Genomic DNA, 26,884 nt, shown 5'->3' on the forward strand with positions numbered 1-26,884 from the left:
TTAAATTTACATAAATAAACATTATTTAACATTCATCAACAAGAAAAACACACTTCTCCATACATTTTTTTTTCAACCCACAAGCTTTACAAAAAACAAAACTTGTCAGTACGCGCGTGATTTTAAGACAAAGGTCAAGTTTGAAACTTCTAGTAATCGTCATAAGTGTGTTTTAGAGCCATTAGAAGTGACTATAGCCCGTCTTTGTTATAAGAACACTTTGTGCAAGTTAGAGCGGTAAAGATATAGTTTACGATGTACTGTGGTTAAAATAAAACACAAAGGTGATAATCGAGCTCCAGGAGCGCGGTCCACAGATGCGCGCATTTTTGACATCAAGCTCCTAGAGCGTGGTCCACAGTTGAAGGGTTAAATAGAATAATACAAACGCTACATATTTGTATTAATATTTTTGACCTAGTGGTCGACGAAACATTTCATCGATAATAGAAAAGACAGCTGTTGTACATCACTAGTATTAGCTCCAAATATTCACGCTACTGCTCTCAGCGCCAATATGGCACCTTTCAAACGTCATTTTTACGTTAAATTTAGTTTCTACCCCTCATAATGGGGGAGCTGATTCCGCTTCAAATAGGCACAAAAAATAGCTCTCATTTAGTTTATGGTCAGTGGTGTGGCCCGAGCATAAACCCTATAGGTATCCTTAATCTGTGTTCAAAGAAAGGTATTTCAAATGTCATTGACCATTGTCATGAATAATTTTAAATGTCATTCCTTTTGTTGAAAATGTATTTGCTCTTATTTTCTCAAAAATGAAAATGCTTTTATTGTTGTAATTTTTAATTTTCGTGTATTATTAAAGAAAAAATCATTATATGTAACAAAAGCTCGGCTTATCACGCTAATCGCATTTAATATTATAGTGTAATTGCGCAACATGGCGAGTTAAACTCTGCAAGAGCTGCTCTTAGGAAAAATCCAAATCTTTGACGATTTGACACGCTCTACTTATCAGAGTTTTAAAGATAACTGTAGTTTCAAAAGTAGACTTCAAAATACGACAGGTGATGGGACATTTGTTGAATATTTGCGGTTAAATCGCAGTCCGTGTTTTAGTGATAGCCATAGACTTTGTTTAGTTTCTTTCACCCAGTGAGTTGCAATAATCCATCAAGCTGGAGCGACTACCGGAGTACCTGCGTGACACTGTCGACTGGTTCATGGGGTAAGAGATAAGTTCATTCATTACTAAAAACGGCTATACAAATAGCTTATGTACTGTAGCAGTGTGGTTTACATATTGAATACCTACAATATCTGTCAGAAATCAGAATGTTTATGTAAGCTAAACAAAAACACTGTTATGGTTTACACAATAATAACAACTTGCACATAATATATGTTCCTATCTATTATATTATCTGTTACTATTCATAATGTCATGAAAGCTCCTATGTTTACTTTCACAAATCATTGTTAAGAACAACAAAGTTTAAATTCTCTTAGTCCATTAATTATGGATCTTTGTTCTGGAAAAAGAGAGTCCATGGCCTATTGGGTTTACGCATAATATATAAAATATATATTTTATATATTTATATGCATATTAGACACGAAGTTCATCGCGACAGCTAGTAAACAATGAAATAGATATTAAGAAAAAAAAATTGTTTCTAAAAATCATAATATTTTCAAGAGAATAAAGGTAAGAATTTTTTTTTTAAATGTATCGAAATAGTCCATTGGTTTATAAATTTTTTATTAGCAAATGGCGGTTTTTTTTTTTTTAAGTTAATACATGTTCTTCATTGATATGAAAACAATTACGAGATAATAAATGAAACGAATTTTTTTTTGACAATATTACCTGGATTTCTAGTTTTTTGTTCAAGTTAAAAAAATATTATAAACAAAGTATTAATTTTTTTTAACTTTTATGGCGTGATCTTGTTAAGTATGTTAATATCAAGGGCTCCACGAAGTGAAAAATTTTTACGAAAATTATTTAAGATTTCATTTAAAGTACAATGAGGACGGAAGTTCGAAAAAATTTCGTGAGTTAACATTTGTATAATTTGTTGAAAAATTAACTTGAAGTTAAATTTCCAACGGGAGCAAATTCTTTGAAGTGTACGGAATACACCATAAGTTTTTGAAATTTTTAAATTAATATTTAATACCTTTAAAAAATAATCAGTGTGACGTGCTCGGTTTTGAAGCCGCGCGCGCTACTTAAAAATGCCGCGCGGAGGCTTACTTTCAGCGTTAAATTAGAATTATAAATAATAGAGATAGAATTCCGGGAGTTGGGAGTTTTCTTATGGAAATTTCCTCCTCTTTAAGAATCTTTTTTTTAAACTTCTTAAATGTTAATAGTTTCGGAGTTTTTAACAAAAAACGTAATACCTTATTTTTGGCAACCTAATTTGCTTATAAGCAAAAGCTAATTTGCTTATTTTCAAAAAATTGCAAAAGTTATAAATAACTTTTGCAATTTTTTGTGTGCTAATACACGCTTCCGATACATTTTTCTAGACGTCTTCCCGAATCTGATGAGATATCGCACGTATTTTTATGACCCTTATCTCTATATTTCGCCATTCTCAACTTATCGCTTAGACTATAGAGGGTGCAGGTTGGAACCCAGGTGGAGGCATGTACCTATGAGACATTTTCTGATCTCAAGTACATAAAACGGATGCTCGTACGGTGAAGGAAAACATCGTGAGGAAACCCGCACGTAGTTGGTCTCAGACATATTGACTAGTTCTTTCCTCTGGACTAGGCCGACTATGTTGCGAGAATGCCGTATGCACTTGGGCAACCATACGGACAATTAAAAATATTGTCCCAAGCACTACAGTATTTGAGGAGTGGTTACTTCGCTCTGAAAAAATCTATACCTTTATACTAATATTATAAATGCGAAAGTCTGTCTGTCTCGCTTTCACGCCAAAACTACTGAACCGATTGTAATGAAATTTTGTACAAAGTTAGTCTAAAGCCTGAGAAAAGACATAGGCTACTTTTTAACTGGAAAAAGGGGTTGTAAGGGGGCATTTATGCGTAAAGTTCAAATTAAGTTAGTTTTTTTTTTTTTTTTTTATGAAATAAAACGAGCAAACGGGCAAACGGGTCACCTGATGGAAAGCAACTTCCGTCGCCCATGGACACTCGCAGCATCAGAAGAGCTGCAAGTGCGTTGCCGGCCTTTTAAGAGGGAATAGGGTAATAGGGGAGGGTAGGGAAGGGAATAGGCAAGGGTAGGGGATCGGGCCTCTGGTAAACTCACTCGGCGAAACACAGCGCAAGCGCTATTTCACGCCGGTTTTCTGTGAGAACGTGGTATTTCTCCGGTCGAGCCGGCCCATTCGTGCCGAAGCATGGCTCTCCCACGTCTAAGAGTTCCAAAAATTCATTACAGATGGCGCCAAGAGTCGCCTAGATCGCGCTATCGCTTGCTCATACGTATTTCTATAAGAGGTGGTACCATGTTCAATTAAATTTTTCGATTCTTTCGATTGTTTAAGTTGTGAAATTAAAATATCTAGCTATGGGCATTGTCCAAAAAAAATCACATGTACTTTTTATATTTTTTTTCGTTAAAATAGGGTATTTTAAGAATACAAATTAAATGATTTTGAAATTCATTGGCTAGTTTTTTCTTAATAAATTTTTAGTTTCGCTCTGACGTCATCATCGGCGGCCAATTGACCTCTGCAGTATGTTTTAAATTTCCTTTCAATCTTATTTACAATGGCAAAAGTGCATTTGTTGAATAAATAATACTTAGTTAATTATTACAACTTGAGACTGACAGCGACCATTGTTTGTGCCATGGGATAGCGATGGACGTTGCCATGGTGACATACTTTTTTTTAGTCACTTCAATAAAATAATATCCCACCAAAACATTAAATGTAAAAAGGAGCCAAGCAAAATATTGCATAGCCATGCAATATATCTATCGTAAAAAGTTTTCAGATCACATTCAAGCCAAGCCTTCAACTTATTATTCACTGAATGTTGATTTAAATTACAAAATAACTTGAAGGCTTGGCTTGAATGTGATCTGAAAACTTTTTACGATAGATTTATTGCATGGCCATGCAATATTTTGCTTGGCTCCTTTTTACATTTAATGTTTTGGTGGGATATTATTTTATTGAAGTGACTAAAAAAAGTATGTCACCATGGCAACGTCCATCGCTATCCCATGGCACAAACAATGGTCGCTGTCAGTCTGGAGTTGTAATAATTAACTATTATTTATTCAACAAATGCACTTATCAATATAATAAGTACCCAGTAGCCGATTCTCAGACCCACTGAATATGCATATAAAATTTGGTTAAAAACAGGAAAGCCGGTTCGGAGGAGTACGGGGCCTAACATTGTAACACGAGAATTTTATATATAAAATAAATAATTAAGGTTGAACCTCCAAAAGTCAGGATATTTTAATGCAAAGTGCAAGGCAGATCAATAATATTTCTTTTTAAATACTTATCTTAAAGGGCACTTTTCCTGTCATGCATGTTGCAATTAACATCAAAGGAATTTTTAGTAAGTATATGTAACATAACATTCATATTATATTAGATGACCCTGGGCATCCCTGGGTTACAACTTACAGGTGACTTAAATTGTAGAAATTATTTAAAAAAACAATTTCTAAGGTTGGGTTGCCATATTCTCATACGACATCTGTAAATTTTTCCGGTTATAGTTAAAGTCAAAGTTAGTTGGTGCAACCCAGTCTTATAAAAAATAATGTTATTATTTAAAAGCAAGGTTAAAATATGATATTTGCAATCTACATAAACAAACTGACTTAATTAAAACTATCAAAAGCTAATAATTTTAATACTTTATACTCTTGATCCAATTTTTAATATACTAGTTGATTAAAATTTTAAACATTAATTTCTCTTTACATGGTTCAATGCTACCTTATCAACTCCTCAAATCTTACAAAGTACTGTAGTTACAGTAAAAATGTATTCATTTATTATTTTGTATTGTTCCATGTTTAGACAATATTATGTTGCATAATAAACTACAAAATATTATACTTATAATATTATATAACATTTTGTTTTTAACTATGTAGGTATATATAGGAATATTATAAGTAAGTACTTACTTATAATGATTTATGTAAATTTCACAAAAACTAAAATTAAAGTCTGTTTAATTGTAGTGCATTAGAATTTACAGTTTACATGTATTGTATATTATTGTAGTAGTACACAATGTTTAGCTATCGAATGCTACCCTTTTTTTAATTTTTATGTTCATAGGATATATACATGAGAAGTATTTCAGGTCTAATTAGTAGCTATCATTAGTATATAGTATAAGAGCCCAAGTAAAAAATTAAATGGCTGCCCATTTTGCAACTGTAAAAGAGAGAAAAAATAAATAAAGCCAATTTGTTGATAAAAAATGCTATAATATTGCATAACATTATAGGATCGAAATATTATTAGAAACAATAAGTTGAAATTATAGATTTTATGAAGAAGAAAAAATGTCCAAATAACATTCTTTAAACTGTACATCCTCCACAGACCACAAGTACTGATCTGACGATTGAAAAATCGGCCAAGTGCGAGTCGGACTCGCATACGAAGGGTTCCGTACTGTTATAGAGCCTATACCAAAAATTGTGTTTTTGTATGAGAGCCTCCCTTATTTTATTATTTTATTTTAATGTTATTCTTAAATATTGAAGTAGACATAATAATTATTAAGACCTTTGTGAAAATATCAAGTACCTACCTGCAGTTTCCATTATTGATATCGAGCAAAAAGGCCAAAAAAATCACGTTTGTTGTATGGGAGCCCCCTTTAAATATTAATTTTATTATGTTTTTAGTATTTGTTGTTATAGCGGCAACAGATATACACAATCTGTGAAAATTTCAGAACTCTAGCTATAGCGGTTCTTGAGATACAACCTAGAGACAGACAGACGGACAGACAGACATCTAAGTCTCATGAATAGGGTCCCGTTTTCACCCTTTGAGTACGGAACCCTAAAAATCAGCCCTATGTATCATGTTTAACTTCAAGAGAAAGAAAATTACGTATAATTGATAAAATAAATTATAGAACTGTCGGCGTCCGGTGACCTGCACTACGACTATTTGTTATCTGGATGAATATCTCATATCTGGCGCGGGAAGATAGTATAAGACGCTGGATAGGACCCGGGCTGATTGGTCCATCTCAGTACACAACTCACTATGAAATAATTGACCAACACTGAGTCAGCATTCAGCAACGGCCGCCGCTAAAACGCCTAGAACCACCACACACCACTCGTGCGGCCGGAGCGATAAGAGAGGTGCGCGGCGGCGGCGGCGGCGGCGGCTGTCGTCAGTCGGTGCGCACCCGCGAGCGCCGCCTGCCGCGCGCCACCTCCATGAGCGACGCGCCCGGCCCGCGCCGCTGGCCAGCAGGCATCCTGCGGCGCAGCGGCGCGCGCGCCCGTGCCCGCGCGCTGCACGTCAAGTACCAGAGCGTGCCGCAGCCCGCCGTCCTGCCGCTCGACATCGACGACACCGTCTCCTGTTTCTGCAGGTTCGCTATACTGTGTGGTGGTCGTCTGGCCGGGGGCTCGAGGTGCACGTCATCATTATATCTGTGAAGTTTATTATGTGGGCCGTTTCCGTAAATCGTTTGTTTTGTGGCACGCGAGCGTTTATTACAGTAGAAAAACCAGTTCGGTGTCGATGATGAAGTTTTTACACGTAATGGTTTTATAAAGGTCACGGCGGCACGGGTCGGAGTGGTGTGCGCTGGTGAGTCGTGGACCGTGGTGAGGTGTGTCGCAACTCCTGAGGCTCATGCGCGTGCTTATCGCGCTATCGCTCCGTGCCGTGCGTTATCACCTGCATGACGTCACGCTCTCGCGCTCTCACACACACACACACACATGCACTATAACGTGCTATAACCTCATAACTGCTCCATTTCTTCCTCGTTGTAGCAATATTTTTGTGAAAATATTAATTACTATCAAAACGTAGAGCTACATGCTCAGTGGAGCCTGGAGGTTCAAAAGATATTATGCCTACTTTTTAATTGTTCGCGTTTAACTTGTTTAAAAATCGTTTCTAAAATTACTATTATCACGCTTTAGATACTGCTACCCGTACCTACGTCACGTTTAAATTTTCCATCATCGTCGTTAAAAATTAGTTTATATTAGCATCATTAATTTATTATAATATTATGTACTTATTATGTACCGTTAACTTCTTAAGTTAATAACACATTATAGTGTTTATGTTTTTTAGCCTTTTTTGTAAGTAATTTAGTGCTTACGACTTTCACCTGCAGGCTGCAAGGTATTATATTATGTCTAGCCTGCACAGTGCACACTTACAGCAATCTATGTAAAGCTGTCATGCACTCCTTGTCTGATTCAAAGTCACTTGACAGACAGTGACAGTTACGTGGAATGTGGAAAAGGTATGCGTAAGGGTGGACCAAGTTTGTATGGGCAAACACACCAGCATCTTGAATTTTCCCATACAAAAAAGTAACTCTTTCAGGCATAGGTACCAAAAAATATGAACGATTACAATTTAGCATATAAATATTGTAATCGTTCATATTTTTGGTACCTATGTAAATATTTTGCAGTGAATCTTTGTACAGGAACCTAGGTAATTACTATCTTAAGCTGAATAATAACTCAAACATGGTAAATATTTAGTTTGACTACGGAGTACGGGCTACTGCAACTAGTCTGTAGACACTTTTTAACAACAATACGCTCAGCTAACCATGAACCATCCACCTACGTCTCTAATTTTTATTAACACCAGTTTAGGTTACGTCGGCAGCTAACCCAACCATCCTCACACCGACGAAAGACTTGCCTTAGATAAACGGCTGACTCAAGTTTCAACCATTCAATGACGAGAGATTTGATATAGTATAGCGGCTAACCAAATCAACCTTTGACGAATGACGATAGATTTGACATAGTATAGTCGCAAACTCAACCAACCGCACTTGCACAAAAGAGACGCGAGAGAATCGAATTTTTAGGATGTCCTCTTTCCTTTTCTCATTCTTTTCTTGTTTTGTGAATACAGCCTGCCACCTCTATTCTCCTTTCCATCCTCTGTCCTCCCGCAGTGTGTGAAACGTTGGAGGTACAAATTACAATGGACTTCCGCAAAGTAACGGCAGATCCTATTCATGCGCGCAATACGCGGAGATGTCAAATCCGGTTGGAGTTTGATCGTTAACACCATGGACCCAAATAGTTTATTTTGTAAAGCAGAAACAATATTTTTTGCCCATGTTTTTCATTTACCAAACCTTTAATAGAGACTGCATCATCACATCTATTACGATAGCGTGATGATGTAATCTTATTCTGCGACGATCTTAGGTAAATGGTAAATTACAATAACAAGGACCAAGGTGTAACCTCTATAAAATAGAAGTATCAATAATTTTTGTTTCATTATATTCATAGTTAGCAAGCCGTTCATTTGAAGGATTTATTTTAACAACAAATGAATTGTACATATAGTTGTATCGTCGTAACATGATCCGTATGTACCTATAAGACCGGAATATTACTGTATGCCAAATTTCGGAGGCGCAGCTCTGATTGGCTTCAGTTGACCGTTGACTCTGCTCGACAGTCCAATGCCTCCTATCTCCATGACGGTCTACAATTTACATAGCAACTTCGAATTATTGGTTATGATGTTGACTTTAGCTTCATCACTCTTGTTTTGTCCTTGTAACTAATTTAATATATTTTGCCATTTTGCTACTGCATTAAGCAGCTTCCTCAATAATAACATAATATTCAGTATAGAGACTAGAGAGACTAGAGTCCGATGCGAAACCGGTTTATGATGCTTCCCATCACTGTTTTAAATTTCTATTTTGTCGCTCCAATGTTATCAGATATTACTTCATGATCCGTCTTGTTTTATTCACTTTTTATGTGTCTTTAATAGTACATTTATATGTATTATAAATTATTCGAGGCCAGGAACCGCATGGAACTAATATCCGGGGATCGGAACCAATAAGCCGGCTTATCTTTAAGATTTCAGGCACTGAAAAGCGACGCGACGTTACTTTAATCTTAGGTATACATTTATTATTAGGTTGGGGAAAAAGTTTCTTCGCATTTTATATAAAAATTCAAAAGGGTTTTTTTATAAAGTTTATTGACAATTGACTAAAGTACATATATAGGTGCCATTTTGTTCGATAACTTTTTACCATCTTGTTGGTAGGGACATGATCCCATTGCTATAAAAATTTTGGGGCTGCTGATAAAAAAACTGAGACAAGTGGTTTTGCAGTCCCCTTGTGATTTCAACCTGACACCTTGCCAGCCTGAGGAATTCTGCAGCGACCGAAACAGGTGGAAATCTGAAGGTGCAAGGTCAGGACTATACGGCGGATGAATTAACACCTCCCAGCCAAACTCCCGTAATTTTTGCTGAGTGGCTAAAGATGTGTGAGATCTAGCGTTATCATGGTGAAAAACCACACCCCTTCTGTTGATTAATTCCGGCCGCTTTCTCTCAACTTCTTGCTTTAATCTCATCAGTTGTTCGCAGTACAGTTCAGAATCGATGGTCTTGCCTGGCGGTAATAGCTCATAATGAATAATGCCCTTCCAATCCCACCATACACACAGCACCACCTTGTTGCGGGTTAACCCGGGTTTCGCCACAGTCTGTGAAGCCTGACCGGCCTTTGACCACGATCTTTTTTCGCACGTTATTGTCGTGCGTGATCCATTTTTCATCATCAGCTTTTTAAAAAATAGTTCGGTTTCATTACGATTTACGTCGTTTTATAGAATTTTCAGCTACATCGTAACTACTAATATCTTGCTCCACTTTTTCAAAAATGGCATCAGGGCATGGCATGGCAACAGGGCGACCAGAGTGACATGCATCTTTGATAACAAAATTTCCGGATTGAAAACGATTAAACCGCGCTACTTTCACAGATACTGCATTAGGTCCATAACGCGTTAATAATTAACGCCTCCGTGGTCTAGTGGTATAGAGCGCGGCTCTTGACTCGGAGGTCGTGGGTTCGATTCCCGCGTTGGAAACATGTTATTTCCAAGTTTGGATATGTCCTATCCAAACTGCAAATGCAGGCTGATCACCTGATTTTCTGACAAGTAAGATGATCCATGCGTCGGATGGGCATGTAAAAAGTCGGTCCTGCGCCTGATCTCGCCAAGTCGCCAGTCGTGTCGGTCGTCCGTCCCACTGGGTTATGAGGTAAAGGAATAGAGAGTGCTCTTGTGTACTGCGCACACACTTGGGCACTATTAAATTACTCCTGCGTAGCTAGTTTGGTTTCAATGAAAACCGGCCACCGTCACCGAAAGCGGTGTGGGAGCTATTATTATTATTATTATACTAGATGTCCCGCGCGGCTTCGCACGCGTAAATTAGGAATTTTACAGAAACCGTACATTTTCGCATAAAAAATAGCTATACTCCCTTCACGTGGTCTAGTCTATATCTGTGCCAAATATTTCCATAAAAATTGCTCCAGTAGTTCGTGAGGTAAACCCTTTCTAATATTTCCCCCGTTTTTCCCACATTTTCCTGAGTTTATTCGGTCGTATCAGTCTTAGCATGATAATATAATATAGCCTTACTCGATAAATGAGCTATCTAACACTGAAATAAGTTTTTAAATCAGACCTGTAATTCCTGATATTAGCGCGTTCAAGCAAACATACTCTTCAGGTTTATAATATTAAGTATAGATAGATTTTTTAAATTATCGCTTGACAAACTCGAGTCTCGATTTAAAAGACTATGAAAAGTACCAATAACAGGGTCATAATAGGCTCATAATCATGGGACATAATATGGTAGTGATGATGATGATTATGATGAATGTAATTTGCTTAGTAACATATGCTTTTATGCTTTCCATTCTTAAAATAACGCTGAAACTCCCAAACTTGTATTAATAAAGAATCAGGAGTTCTCTCAGCACCTTCCGAACCACGGTATACCAGGTATACCTCGGTACAAAATTTTACTTGTTAGTAGCATATGCTTAGAATACTTCTCACGAAACCGAAGTCACCACATGTTTCCCTATAAATTTTGAGGAGTTCCATCGATTACTTATGGATCCTTCATCAGATCACCACTTTTGAGAATATAGTACCAAATTGGGATGATACCCCATATACCAAAAGAAAAATTAATTTATTTAATTGAACCCAAACCATTGTTGTTAACGAAAGGCTACCTTGTTTTGAGTTGATTTCGAGTAGTTTTACTAAGTTTTAACCTGAAAATGGCAGGTAAGCGATTTTTTTTATTCAGGTGTTGCAAACCTTTTGTAGGCTTGAAAGTTAGAAAAATGAGTATATGAAATAGATCTGGGTTTCCGATGTAAATTATACGTTCGTAGATAAAAAGGAAGTTCGTTGTTAAGTTTTTTTAACCAACTTCCAAAATGGAGGAGGTTATACGTTATTACTCCGCTGTTTGTCAACCGATTTTTAAAATAATGGATTTGTAACAATTTGATGTCAACGCAAGTATTTTTCTACTTTATTTTTTAAAAAAAATTGCGAGAACTTGAAAGTCTAAAATAATATAGAATAATATGGGCTCCCAAGTCCCAATATTACTTCTTTATTTTCTTAAAGGTTTACTACTAAAAAGCCCGGCCGCATATTATCCAAATTTCTGATCAGAAAAATACATTTTGACACGTCCGAATTCTGATAGCATGCGGGGTCCACAACAAAATGTATGAACAGATTCCGTTGCGGAGGAGGTTCGGCGGGCGTACGGCCGGGCTAAAAAAGAAGACAGCCCCTACTTTTTTCAATTCACAGAATATTCAGAAACGAAGCCTATAGGCTTGTTTTATTGCGTGGAAATTTAAGACGGTTTTGTTCGGAGTAGAACCTTCTAAAGTGTAATTTGAGGGAGATACAATCGCTTTCTAAATGACACGGCTCACGTGTCATACGCCACACGTTAAAAACATGTATGACACGGCTCCCGTGTCATCCGCACTGAATCGGTTAATAAACGGCGGAGTAATCGTTGAAGATAAAAAAACGAACATAACACCTCCTCCATTTCGAAAATCGGTTAAAAATGCAGCCTTTGTGTTATTTTGATGTATAAGCTATATTATTGTAAAGTTTCATTAAAATCCGTTCAGTAGTTTTTGCGTGAAAGAGTAACAAACATCCATACATCCAAACATCCAAACAAACTTTACAATATTAGTAGGAAGTAAGATAAGTAGGAATTATAATATTAAGTAGGATTAGGTCCATAAACATCACACATTTTTTCGCGGCTTGTGTTACGTTTTTACCTTTTTTGTAATAAAATTTTAAAATATGTATCGAACAATAAGAAAAACAAAATATGAAATCTCACGTTTACCTAATTTGAATTTGGAATTGTCTTCTGTAAAATTAAAACTTAATGATACCTAAATCAGCCAGATACAATTGGTATAGCCCAAGATTTTATGACAAGTTTGTATGAAGTTGTCATAAAATCTCTTACTCTCTTACTATAATGCGAAAAGACTTTTTCCCCAACTTATTACAATGATGCTTTACCCATGTATCGGACACGTAAGGAAACTGCAATTTTGACGCCTTTGGAATTGTTTGTGCACAAACTTTGTGTACATTTCTACAATATAGGTGGTAATCACTTACCCTAAAGCGGTGCGCTGTTCGTCAGCACAAATTTAGCTTTTCAGAAAAAAACAGCCCAAGTCGTTAAGGTGACGCCTTGATAATTTGGCTGCAGCGATATCGATTTTTCTCAACAATGACTAAAGCTAATAGACTACACGCCCACGTCGAAAATGGATGGGTCATATGAACCACCTGGGGACGTATATAGGACGATATTAGAGCATAAAATAATAAGATTTAGCACTATGCCGTCACTTGTAAGCTGTCCAACTTAGTGCTGGTGAGAATTCAAAAGTGCATGTAGGGTGAGTACATTTTGGTCATATGATCCTGTACGGCATTTTTACCATCGATAGATACATGAAAAATAATAAGAAAGCCCACAGTGCCGTACAAAAATGATGCGCCAACAAGTCGGTATTTTTATTTTATTTTCAGCCAATTTCCATGGTAAATTTGGTCATTTCAGTCTATACGGCATACGTTTCATACAGTTTGGATACAGCTTCGAATCAATTATTCCGCAACGCCGTACAAAAATAATGCGACAATAGAAAAAAATCGAGGGTTACAAACCCCTGTTTTTCAGGGGTCCGGGGGGAAAACAAGCGATCTAAAACATATCCAAAACGATTTTTTACTTTAACGCGGCGTCACCTTAAGGCGCTGTGGTTGTTGTAACTACGTAAAATGGGTTTTTTAAAACACGTTTTTAGTAAAGGAAATGTCATTATTTAAGTATAAAATAAGTACCGTTTTAAAATTAAGAAAATTTCCTATAAGTACGCAAAGGTATATCAGTACACAATTTGAAAAATTCTGCTCGATAGAAAAAAATTTCAAAGATGACTGTTATAACGCTGCTTTTCATAATTAAATCATTTTATGGCTAAATTACACACTTTCTAGAAAAAAACAAAAAATAGTATATGTGTCGTAACCTAACGTAAACGATTTGATATATTTGATTTGTGTAATGCTAAAAACAAAAGGTTTTTACTAATATTTTCTATTATCAAGGCACGGGACGAGCGCGTAACAGCCACTGTACAAGGCGCGCTGATATGAATGTTTTTTTAATGTTCTTAACGTCGATATTCGTACTGACAGACATCGACCTGCTTATTTTAGGGACTACTGGGCCTTAACAAAGTTCCATTACCAACTTACAATGTATAATTCTTAAAGACATTGGCAATTTTTCCGAATGACGTGTTATAAATTATCGTGTTTGTTGTTCCAGGTGAGTCGCATGCTCGCTCGTGCTCCGGCTCCCGTAAGTGATCTTATCGCTACCAACACCGTCGCCATGCTCGCCACAACACCATGGGCTAGAATCTAGATATACAGTATACACTATACAGTACTGGCTGCGGTATAACAGTGCTTTGATTCACGCATCGTAGGAGTAATTGTTTCACGGTCTAAGGCTTGTAAATAATTACTAATCTCACAGTATTTAGCTACTCGTAGCTGCCACAACCAGCTCGGTCGTATCAGTCGCACTTTCTTGACAGGAGCTTAGCAAGCGGAAGAACAAAAGGTTTTGCTCGCTTGCCTGGTTTCCTAACATGTAAATCTATACTAATATTATAAATGCGAAAGTATCTCTGTCTGTCTGTCTCGCTTTCACGCCAAAACTACTGAACCGATTGTAATGAAATTTTGTACACAGATAGTCTAAAGCCTGAGAAAGGACATAGGCTACTTTTTAACTGGAAAAGGGGGTTGTAAGGGGGTGAAAATGCGTAAATTTGGTCAAATTAAGTTAGTTCCAAAAACTCAAAATAGATGGCGCCAAGAGTCCCCTAGATCGCGGTATTGCTTGCTCATGCGTATTTCTATAAGAGGTGATACCATGTTAAGCTAGATTTTTCGATTCTTTCGATTATTATACACGTTCTATACTAATATTATAAATGCGAAAGTATCTCTGTCTGTCTGTCTGTCTCGCTTTCACGCCAAAACTACTGAACCAATTGTAATGAAATTTTGTACACAGATAGTCTAAAGCCTGAGAAAGGACATAGGCTACTTTTTAACTGGAAAAGGGGGTTGTAAGAGGGTGAAAATGCGTAAATTTGGTCAAATTAAGTTAGTTCCAAAAACTCGAAATAGATGGCACCAAGAGTCTCCTAGATCGCGCTATTGCTTGCTCATGCGTATTTCTATAAGAGGTGGTACCACGTTGAGTTAAGATTTCGATTCTTTCGGTTGTTATACACGTTATTAACAAACTCACCTACCAACTTAGATTAGATATCAAATTCAAAAACAACAGCGCCAATACTACTGAACCGATTGTAATGAAATTTTGTACACAGATAGTCTAAAGCCTGAGAAAGGACATAGGCTACTTCTTACTGGAAAAAGGGGTTGTAAGGGGGTGTTTATGCGCAAATTTGTTCAAATTAAGTTAGTTCCAAAAACTGGAACAGATGGCGCCAAGAGTCGCCTAGATCGCGCTATCGCTTGCTCAAATGTATTTCTATAAGAGGTGGTACCATGTTAAGATTTCGATTCTTTCGATTGTTATACATGTTAAAATAACTCACGCACCAACATAGAAATCAGAAACAACAGTCTACTAATAATAAATACTAAATAGTTTATGGCCTATGGGTATTGGCTATTGGGCAAAGCTAAAGTTGTGTAATGCATTATGCAGCTAAGTTGTGTAACGCTAAATAAGCTTTAAAAGGTATAAAAAAGTTTAATTAAAAAAAAAACATATTATGTGCACACTACACGGCTGTTTTGGGTATTTTGATTTAAGGGGTACCAGGGTTTTAAAAAGCTTTTGACACCAATTTTATTGACACCGCGCGCTATAAACTGAAGTCCACGCGGACGAAGTCGCGGGCAACAGCTAGTTGTAAATATGTATAACAACACTAGAGCAGTTTCTACTTTGCTGAGTTTGCCCACTTCCCAAAATATTATATCGCAAAACAATATTTTACGGCACGAAAGAAAATATAATAATATATGTACGGTATTCTTATTTTAATATCGCCGCCGCGCCGCCCACAACACCGCGACTCTGCCCAAGCGCGCGGGTCCATGTGTCGGGTAAATAATTATTTAACTTTAAGCTACATTTACTCAGTGATCAATTGATATTATTTTTTTATATTATTTTTTTTCATCTAATATAATAGCCAAATATCACGTCCTCGAGTATTGAACATGTCTCACCACTCACCAGTCACGCCAAATTTAAATTATATTTTTATGTGGGATTTGGTTTATCGTCTGTGTGTTATCATATTATAAAATTAATCCGCTGTCGTCTGTAGTAATTTTTAGTGCATTTGCATTTTGCTTCTTTGAATACAATATATTATTATTAGTTTGTCTTAGCGATAAAGTTTTGGTGTCTCTTCGTATCAGGAGCTTATAGGGGTAGACAGACGTAGAAGTTAAATGAATTCCCAATGTCTCTAATATTGTAAGGCTTAGTCTAGTTTTTTTCGAAGGTCAACTTATAATTGTTCTCTATAATTGTTCCCTACTAAAATATTTTCAATTTATTGTTCATAAAAAAATACACCTTTAGACACTTTTCATTGTTTCATAATAATTGATTTTGCTCGTGCAATTATTCTTTGTGTAATATCAAATACAATATTATAATAATATGATTTTATTTCAAATTATCAGACCTTAATTCTGATTAAGAACTTCTATAGTATTGGATTTGTATTATTCACTCTACTGAACTGGTCGGCACTCTTTAGATAATAATTATTATTCTGATTTACGTTGAATCCTATAAAATGGAAAAAAAAATCAATATTGATAGATACATGATAAATCATGTTTAAACGGAATACGGAAAAATCCATATCACAAAATTAATAAATTGGTACTCTCCGGTCTCCCGTATTGATAAAATATATGATTTAAATATAAAATCAAGTTTCACAATAATTCTCGGGAATCCGGATGCAATCGAAAAATTCTTTTACATTTTATTTTTATTTTTTAGTAATTTTTCGATATTCTTTTATGCCATCAGTGTATACAGCGCTGAAACTTTTTACAGCGCTGAAAAAGTTACTTTTTTTATTTTTTAACCCCCGACAAAAAAGAGGGGTGTTATAAGTTTGACGTGTCTGTCTGTCTGTCTGTCTGTCTGTTTGTCTGTGTGTGTATCTGTCCGTGGCATCGTAGCATCCAAACGGGTGGACCGATTTTGATCTAGTTTTTTTTGTTTGAAAGCTGACATGATCGAGAGTGTTCTTAGCTATAATTCATCATCATCAGCCTCCTCAGTGCTGGACAATCAGGGTTTATCTGGTTCATGGAAGGCCGTTAGCAACTTGTAGTCGTTTGATGGGTTTTATATTTCATTCTAGTTCGTGACATTTGTGAATTATATACGTATTACGTATACACATAATAATGGAAAGTTGACCTGGTGCTGCAGCATAACCTGGTAATAAATAGGATATCCAACTCCTCGCCAACTTAGAGCAGAGGTTTCGTGTTTGGGCTCATTTTAATAGCGACAACCAGTAAGAAGTAGATAAATCCATACTAATATTATAAATGCGAAAGTATCTCTGTCTGTCTGTCTGTCTGTCTGTCTCGCTTTCACGCCAAAACTACTGAACCGATTGCAATGAAATTTTGTATACAGTTATTCTAGAGTCTGAGAAAGGACATAGGCTACATTTTGATGTGGGAAAATATCTTATTTCCATGAAAATTTCGATGAAAATGAATTCGCATTGCGCGTGGCCAGCGCTCATCCCGGGGGTCCTGGGTTCGAGTCCCGCAGGCGGAACAAAAAGTTTTCAATGTTCCTGGGTCTTGGATGTGTATTAAAATAAAATTTCAAAAATCTTAAACATATTAATTTATGTATAATATTATAAAAAATCCAGAAATATATCGATGGAATGAACATTTTAGTTCTAATACGATTCAACAGATGGCGTTTTATTTTTTACTTTATTGTAACATAGAACTAATCATACTTATTAGTTAGTATGTTTTTGTTTATAGTTTTTAATACGTTAGAATATTATGTTTAATAATATTATCACTTGGTATAATAATAATCAATCTATCTTATCTTATGTAGAACTCCTACTGCATTTCTAATCCATACTATCCATACTAATATTATAAATGCGAAAGTATCTCTGTCTGTCTGTCTGTCTTGCTTTCACGCCAAAACTACTGAACCGATTGCAATGAAATTTTGTATACAGTTATTCTAGAGTCTGAGAAAGGACATAGGCTACATTTTGATGTGGGAAAATATCTTATTTCCATGAAAATATCGATGAAAATGAATTCGCATTGCGCGTGGCCAGCGCTCATCCCGGGGGTCCTGGGTTCGAGTCCCGCAGGCGGAACAAAAAGTTTTCAATGTTCCTGGGTCTTGGATGTGTATTAAAATAAAATTTCAAAAATCTTAAACATATTTTATGTATAATACTAGCTGTTGCCCGCGACTTCGTCCGCGTGGACTTTAGTTTATAGCGCGCGGTGTCAACAAAATTTGTGTCAAATTTAAAAACTTTTTAATACCCTGGTAAGTGCTTCCGGTGTAGCGCGGCCCTTAATTAATCAAAATACCCAAAAACAGCTATGCAATGTGCACATAATCTATACTAATATTATAAATGCGAAAGTATCTCTGTCTGTCTGTCTGTCTGTCAGTCTCGCTTTCACGCCAAACGCCAAAAGTATCTCTGTCTGTCTGTCTGTCTGTCAGTCTCGCTTTCACGCCAAACGCCAAAACTTCCGAACCGATTGTAATGAAATTTTGTATACAGATAGTCTAAAGCCTGAGAAAGGACATAGGCTACTTTTTTACTGGAAAAAAGGGTTGTAAGGGGGTGAAAATGCGTAAATTTGTTCAAATTAAGTTAGTTCCAACAATTCATAATAGATGGCGCCGTGCGTCTTCTACATCGCGCTGACGCTTGCTCAAAAGTCTTTCTATAAGACGTGGTATCATCTTTTTAAGTTTCGATTTTTTTCGATTGTTATATCTATTCTACGGTATTAAATAACTCAGTACTTTATCTGCAGTGACGTAACCTTAAATCTATCAATGATAAATAGTTTATGGGTAAAGTTGTGTAATTGGAGGGCTAAATAAGCTTTAAAATTTTGCATAAAGTATAAAGTTTAATATAAAAAAATGAAATACTTATTGTGTGCACACTGCACAGCTGTATTGATTTAAGGGGTACCAGGGTTTTTTTATAAAAGCTTTTGACACCAATTTTGTTGACATCGCGCGCTATAAACTGAAGTCCACGCGGACGAAGTCGCGGGCAACAGCTAGTAGAAAATATTTTCATGCTGCTGCTGCAGCATCACATAGATTCTATAGGAACCGAGCTTCGTATGAACCCAAAGTGGAGGTTTCATGTTTGGGCTCATATTAACGGCCTCATCGAAAAGGACATTGATAGATGGTAATCATGAGACTATGATTCTGTTGATAGAAATTATTCTGCACTATAACCAACACAAGTTTAAAAAGTATGAAATAAAATTATTTATTTCAATTTTAATTGAGAAATTAAAAAAAAAACCCCGCCAAACAACTTTAAAAAGTAATGAAATAATATTTACTGCCTTTAAGTTCAAATAATTCCTAACTTGTGTAAAGTAATATTTTAGTCCATAATATTGTTGTCAAGGTGTGTCGGGGGACCGCTAATGTAGATGTTTGGTTTCATATAACATTATAGTTTAAGGATCAATTCACAGCCAACTGAATCGAGATACGACGACCTCTGGCTCAGTGGGTGGGCTGTCGGTAGCTCAAGCCGGGGGTCGCGGGTTCGAATCCCGCCGACGCACACACGGCAAAATCGATGAATTAGGGGGACAAAAGTCAATTTTCTATCATAGAGATAGGGCCTAAATTACCACAAATACTTTGAGCTACATAGTTACTTCTTTGAACTGACGGGTAATCTCTATTGTCCTGCGAATAACAAAGACACCCCAGCGCTCCAAACATACAGGTAGTAAAAAACCCGTTAGTTGCTTTCGAACCTCAGTGTCGTCATTACGTCTTTTTTCGCTAGTTTCGGGCAATTATCTCAAAATTGACTATGGATATTGAAGCGACAGGTAAGTTCTAATATAATATTGTACAGATTTTACTATTTTTAATCTTAGTTATAAATACTTTGATGTTTTCCTAGACTTATTTTTTTCATTTAATCATTTTTGTTCTTTTGGATTTTCAAAAAAAGTTCTGATTAGTTCCGATTTAAAAACCTTATATTTATACTCGCACGTCTGTAAGCTAATAATACTGTAAAATTTACGAAGCCAAATGAACCCATTGTGATGTTAGACCCCTTTTTTCGCAGGTAGTTGCAGTGAGTCAGTTTCAACGAAAGTGACTATTCATAAAATGGAGTTATTATTAGTGCTACAAAAAGAAAACTTTTATAAACAATCATCGTCTATGTGCATAGAACGATTAACTAGTTATATATTAGATAAGTTTAGTGAATATGAAAAATCAAAGAACAATATAAATAAACTTAAAAATTTCTTAAAAGTGTTTGTGTGTAAGCTGTTGCAAAAGTGGAAGAAATCAAAATGGTCTACAGAAAGATTTGAAAAAAGCAATTCAGCTTGGTTGTCAAATGATTTAGTATTGCCAGACTTAAGTATTAAAAGCGATACTATAACATCAAAAGTATGCCAAAATAAAGGGAGGCCTAAGACATCTTTTGAGGGAAGCTCTCAACGAACTAGGAGAAGAATTACAAAACAATTAGTTAATAAGAGTAGCCCGGAGGTTTTGTGCTCAGCAGCTCAGACGAGTCTTACTAAGAGTGGCAAAAGAACAGCCGCCCAAGTAATAAATTTAGCACTTACTACAAGTCCTCGCAGATTTAAGCGCATGAAAGTTATACACGACACTCCATCATGTTCCTCTTTGACAGCATACTCACCCGAAGAGGCAATGGCTCTCATTATTGACACTGATTTGGGAAAAGAGGACTATATTCATATACAAAGGAGTGCTAAATCCCGCGGTGCAAATATTTACCCACCTTACAACGTTATAGCCAAAGTTAAAAAGCAGTGCTACCCCAGTAATATCAGAATTACTGAGACTGAAGTACACATTCCTGTCCAAGATATCCTTAACCATACAATTGAAAGGATAGCTTATGTGCAACAACATGTACTTCTCCTACATCATGACCACGCAAGTAACATACCTATCGAAGTAATATATAAATGGGGTCTTGATGGAAGCGGCGGACATTCCATATACAAGCAATGTTTTGCGAACAACTCTATGTATGCAGATACAAACATAATTCTTTGCACGATAGTTCCTTTACAAATGTTCGAGGTTAATGCCAAAGGCAAACGTGTGTTATGGCAAAACGCATTTCCATCTTCTTCGCGTTACAGCCGCATTATTCGTCTACAGATAGAAAAAGAAACTAAAGAAGCGGTGAAACTACATTATAAGGCAATAACAGAGGAAATATTGCGTCTCTCTCCAACTGAACTTACTCTTGGCGACAAATGCTACACATTTAAACATAATCCTGTGTGTACAATGATGGATGGAAAGACTTGTAATGTTTTAACGGATACTGCCTCTTCACAAGCGTGCAATGTATGTAAGGCAACACCAAAAGAACTAAATAATATAGACTTGCTTTTGAAGAAACCATATCCTACGACTTCTTTCAAGTTTGGGATATCCGTTCTCCATTCATATTTGAGATGTTATGAATACCTCTTGTATATTGCTTACCGATTAGAAATACGCCAGTGGCAAGCTAGAGGTAAAGAAGCAAAAGACAAGGTGAAAGACAGGAAAAGTATAATCACCACCAAGTTTTATCACGAAATGGGCTTGGTTGTAGATCAACCAAAGCAGGGAGGTGGCAATTCGAATGATGGTAATACAGCCAGGAAATTCTTTGCTGATCCTACAAAATCTGCATCGTGTACCGGCTTAGATCCGAATATTATTCAAAGATTTTCCAACATACTTAGTGTACTATCATGCGGGTTCAGCGTACACATAAAAAAATTTAGAGCATACTGCATGGACACTGCGAAAGCGTGTATTGAAAAGTACGGTTGGTATAAAATGAGCGCATCTGTGCATAAGCTCCTTATTCACGGAGCAGATATAATAAATTCGCTACCTTTACCAGTCGGACTCTTTTCCGAAGATGTGCTGGAAGTCAGCCAAAAAGAATACAAAAGTTTGCGACTCTTTCACGCGAGAAAAACCTCCAGAGTGGACACCAATACAGACATCGTGCACTGGATGTTGATTGCTTCAGATCCAATAATAGCAGCAAAACGCAAACCCCATAAAAATAAAAGAACACCATTTTCGAATGATATCACCAATATGCTGGACACAGATATTATTCCTTCATTACGTGCGTCAGATGATCAAGATGATAAGTTGGAGAGTGATGACGATGATGATTAATCTGGTTTAATGTGTAAAATATACATTATAAACATCATAATATTTTTTTTATTTCTAGGGTTAAGTTTTTATTTCTGGGACATAATATAAAACCTTAGGTTTAATATTACGTCCCAGGTACACCCAAGGCATTTTACACTCGTAACGACTACACGAAAACCATTTTGTAGATAAATATTATGATTATTATTTTTGACCGCCTAATTCATCGATTTTGCCGTGTGTGCGACGGAACAAAAGTTAGTTCCTGGGTCATGGGTGTGTATTAAATATATGTATGATATAATAAAAATCTTAAATATGTGTATAGTATAAAAGTATTAAATATATTTCCGTTGTCTGGTACCCGTAACACAAGTCCTTCATGTACTTAGCACGTGGCCAGACTGACGTGGTGTAAGTCGTCCATAGATATTTATTTATTTTTATTTTATTTTACTTGGCGGTCCCCCGACACACCGTGACAACAATTATGGACTAAAATATTACTTTACACAAGTTAGGAATTATTTGAACTTAAAGGCAGTAAATATTATTTCATTACTTTTTAAAGTTGTTTGGCGGGGGTTTTTTTTAAATTTCTTAATTTAATATATGGACAAATTCATGACGTTGAGGCATTTCTCTTAGAAACATACAAGTCAAAAGTAACCATTTCTGCGCTGCTAATTTACTTACAGTAAACTCTATAATGTACATTGTACATAGGTACATAATAATATTATAAGGAACACATGTACACACCCTAAACTCTAAAGTCTTAAGTATTTTCACTTAGTATTGTTACACCCTGTATCTTATGACGTTATGTTATAAGAACCATAAAACATAAATTATTTTCTTGGCCGACGACATGATGTTTGTCGCGGTCGTAGACATATTTTTCGTAAAGGTGCTAATTGGTGACTTCACTCGCGTTGCTTCACTCGTACTTGAGCGCTTTGCCGATTAGTAAGGACAAGCAAATAATATCTACGGACAGTCACTGATTACTTTCCCTTTTTGAACCTTATAGCAATAAGAATCTGTAAATGAAAACTTGTTCTGTAGGCGATAGGAGGTTTTCACACATTACTAACATTGTTCCCGAAGGCTGAGCTGTAGACAGCTAAATTATCTTAACTTTATCGGTCGAATATGAAAAGAATCTTTCAAATTTTTTACAAATAAAAAAAAACTACTACAGGAGCTCTTGCTCAACCCCTTTACGCAATGGAAGTTGATTAATAAGACGGTTATCTAGAGAGACAAAGGGAACTAAAGATTATGGGATATTATTAAATGCACATCAGAATAATTTTTCAGCACACTACTTTAACTCCGCTAATTAATTGAATGCATACCAGAAAAACTAATGCTGATCAAAAAAACAATTGATTAACTGAACATGTCCTTCAGAAAAAACTTAAACATCATACAAAACGAGACGTACAAAACGAGACGACCTTTATAACCGAATTCACACCAAAAATATGGTTCATACCTACGTCCTCCCCACGCTGGGCCATCGCGATGGTCAACTACGATGGCCCATCTTGAAGAGGAGCCATAATACTAGTCTTATTTGCCCAAACTAGTGCGCCATTTGCTGCCCAGGTATAACGTTGTACTTTTAATATTGTCAGTTGTGAGTTATGACCATCAAAAAGATGGAAGTCCCTTTACAATTTCTTCCTTGCATCTTCAAACACAATATGCCGAATAGTCAATAACTTTTAAACTAACCATGTGACAGTTTCCTTACGATGTTTAATATTAGAAAATTTTTGCCGTCGCGCCCCGTCGCCATTGCCGAAAACCAAGGCTGACTATTAGTGAGTCACATTGGGGCTTTAATGCAGGCGAACGCGCGTCCTTGACCGCGCCACTTCAGCGGGTGCTCCCGATCTACGCCCTCCCCTCTCACTCCACTGGTGATAATGGATCAAAAATATCTATAAGGTTGGGTTAAATCAATTAAAGCCCTCTTTACAATATGCCTCACTGCGCATGCAAAGAAAAAGCAAGAACAAATTACCTATCAAATAGTCCACATTGTAGCCTAACAAATTACAGGTGTATAACATTAAAAATAAATATACATGCTAATTACAAAAAAAAAAAACAACAGCAAAATATGTGTTACGAGCGTGGCGTGGTAGTAAATTAGTCAAAGACTTCTATTTAAAGTTTAAACCACTGACCTCTATAATACACTGGACAGGCTATGCCGTACAAAATGACAGCTATTTTTGTGCCGATTTGAAGCGCCGCGGTGAGCGTACTGTGAACTAATTACATAGAAAATTACATTTAGGTACTATAGACTGGAGAGAGCCTTATATCGGTGTATAAGCGTCAAAAGCGTGTAATGTTATGTCCTACTTACTAGGACATAACAAAGGAGTCGGTCGGCATATTTCATGTAATAAAAGTGTTAATAAAGGTTTTTAGTGAACATTTAATGCTAGATATTGTTGAGTTTTGTGGTTCCGCAAAATAATAAGCCATAAGAATGGTCAAAGAATGCCTCAAACACGTGGATTTAACAATAAATAAGTACGTAAGTTTTGAACAACGTTTTTTGGGCTTTTCAATCGGTATTTTTGTAAGCTAAAAAGATAATTTATAAGTTTATTAATCCCTTACTAGTGCTATATAAGGCATTAGTGCTAAAAATGTCACATCAATTAATAATTTGGCTATTAAAATTGCATAGCTTTGTACGTGTGTTTACGGATTCTCATCACTTGAACTATAGTTAATCGATATCATTAATAGACTTTCTTTCCTGTATCATAATGTGCTTTGAAATAATCGACAAATAGAAATATTCAAGAAAACAAACGCACACTACTTGTATGAAAATAAGCACAAAATGGCCACGCGATGACGGGCTAAGACTACGTCTATACTATAATACTTTATCTATGGAAAATTACAACCGCCATTTGCAAAATAGTAGTTCCAAGTAAACTCACTACTGCTTTCACATAGCAATCAGCGCCAATATATATAACTAGATGTCCCGCGCGGTTTCACCCGCGTAAATTAAGAATTTTACAGAAACCGTACATTTTCCCATAAAAAATAGCTTATGTCCCTACTCCCTTCACTTGGTCTATTCTATATCTGTGCTTAATATTGCCATAAAAATTGCTCCAGTAGTTCGTAATTTCTAATATTTCCCCCGTTTTTCCCACATTTTCCTGCGTTTCTTCGGTCGTATTAGTCTTAGCGTGATAATATATACTCGATAAATGAGTTATCTAACACTGAAATAAGTTTTTAAATCGGACCTGTAGTTCCTGTGATTAACGCGTTCAAGCAAACATACTCTTCAAGTTTATAATATTAGGTAGGTATACATTTTTTTAATTATCGCTTGACAAACTCGAGTCTCGATCTAAAGGACTATGAAAAGTACCAATAACAGGGTCATTATAGGCTCATAAGTCATAACCATGGGACGATGCATGGTATAATATGGTAGTGATGATGATGATGATGATGATGATGATGAATGTAATTTGCACAGTAGCATATGCTTTCCGTTCTTAAAACAACGCTGAAACTCCCAAACTTGTATCTATAAAGAATCAGGAGTTCTCTCAGTACCTTCCGAACCACGGTTTACCAGGTATACCTCGGTGCAAAATCTTACTTGTTGGTAGCATATGCTTAGAATACTTCTCACGAAACCGAAGTCGCCACATGTTTCCCTATAAATTTTGAGGAGTTCCCTCGATTGCTTATGGATCCTTCATCAGATCACCACTTTTGTGAATATAATACCAAATTGGGATGATACCCTATATACCAAAAGAACAATTTTGAAAATCGGTTAACAAACGGCGGAGTAATCGTTGAACACCTCCCCCATTTTGAAAGTCGGTTAAAATTGTAGCCTATGTGTTATTCTGATGTATAAGCTATATTATTGTAAAGTTTCATTAAAATCCGTTCAGTAGTTTTTGCGTGAAAGAGTAACAAACATATGGATGTTTGTTCCACATCCACACATCCATACATCCAAACAAACTTTCGCCTTTATAATATTAGTAGGATAGCGATCGCCTGTCTAGTGTATTATAGAGGTCAGTGGTTTAAATAGAATTCTTTGATATTGGTATGTATGTCTATGGTTCTTGTCAACGGTTGCCTTGACATAAATCTGTTATCGAATGGCCGTCTGATATTTTACTTGCAAAATAGCGAACTCCCATAAATATCCTCATATTTATCACTGGCGACGAGAAAAGTGTACTTACAATTGAACCATGTCGGTTAACATTTTTGGCTTGTTATGGCCGATTTACACGGGTGACTAAAGTCGCACGATTTACGCCACACGGCGAAAATCGACCGTGTAAATGGCAATAGGGATGATGACAAGGTCAAAGATTAGCGAATTTTGTTAATAAAATAAAAAAAATCACGGTAAAAAATAAGTGTTCCCACAGCTTGATAGCATAAATGTATTTTTTTTTGTTTTGCGCCTTCAAAGTTGGTTATTCAAGTCAAATTTTTTTTCAATTAAATTTCTTAATATTTGTATACCATTCGATAACTTATGCAATTAAAAGCAACTTTTGTTATGAAACTACTTTCATAAACGCAATCTATACTAATATTATAAAGCGGAAGAGTTTGTTTGTTTGTTTGAACGCGCTAATCCCAGGAACTACTGGTCCGATTTGAAAAATTCTTTCAGTGTTAGATAGCCCATTTATCGAGGAAGGCTATATGCTATA

General features: G+C 36.2%; 1 protein-coding gene across 5 annotated transcripts in view; it reads left to right on the forward strand.

Moving 5' to 3' along the window:
• Window positions 1–755: 755 nt before the first annotated feature.
• LOC121729012 (MOB kinase activator-like 2) overlaps window positions 756–26,884 on the forward strand; it is a 64,118-nt gene continuing 37,989 nt past the window's right edge. The window contains exons 1-2 of one of the 5 annotated variants that reach the window (XM_042117392.1): window positions 756–1,189; window positions 13,926–13,958. Coding sequence is in view for 3 of the 5 variants with exons in the window: in XM_042117395.1 (XP_041973329.1) it covers window positions 6,395–6,594 (200 nt within the window). In the remaining 2 variants the exon portion in view is untranslated. Of the gene's footprint in view, window positions 1,190–6,307; window positions 6,595–13,925; window positions 13,959–16,555; window positions 16,568–26,884 lie in introns of those variants that run through there. The other 4 variants (XM_042117394.1, XM_042117395.1, XM_042117388.1 and 1 more) reach the window with 4 other exon arrangements.

The sequence above is a fragment of the Aricia agestis genome, chromosome 7 (assembly GCF_905147365.1).
Source record: "Aricia agestis chromosome 7, ilAriAges1.1, whole genome shotgun sequence".
NCBI lineage: Eukaryota > Metazoa > Arthropoda > Insecta > Lepidoptera > Lycaenidae > Aricia > Aricia agestis.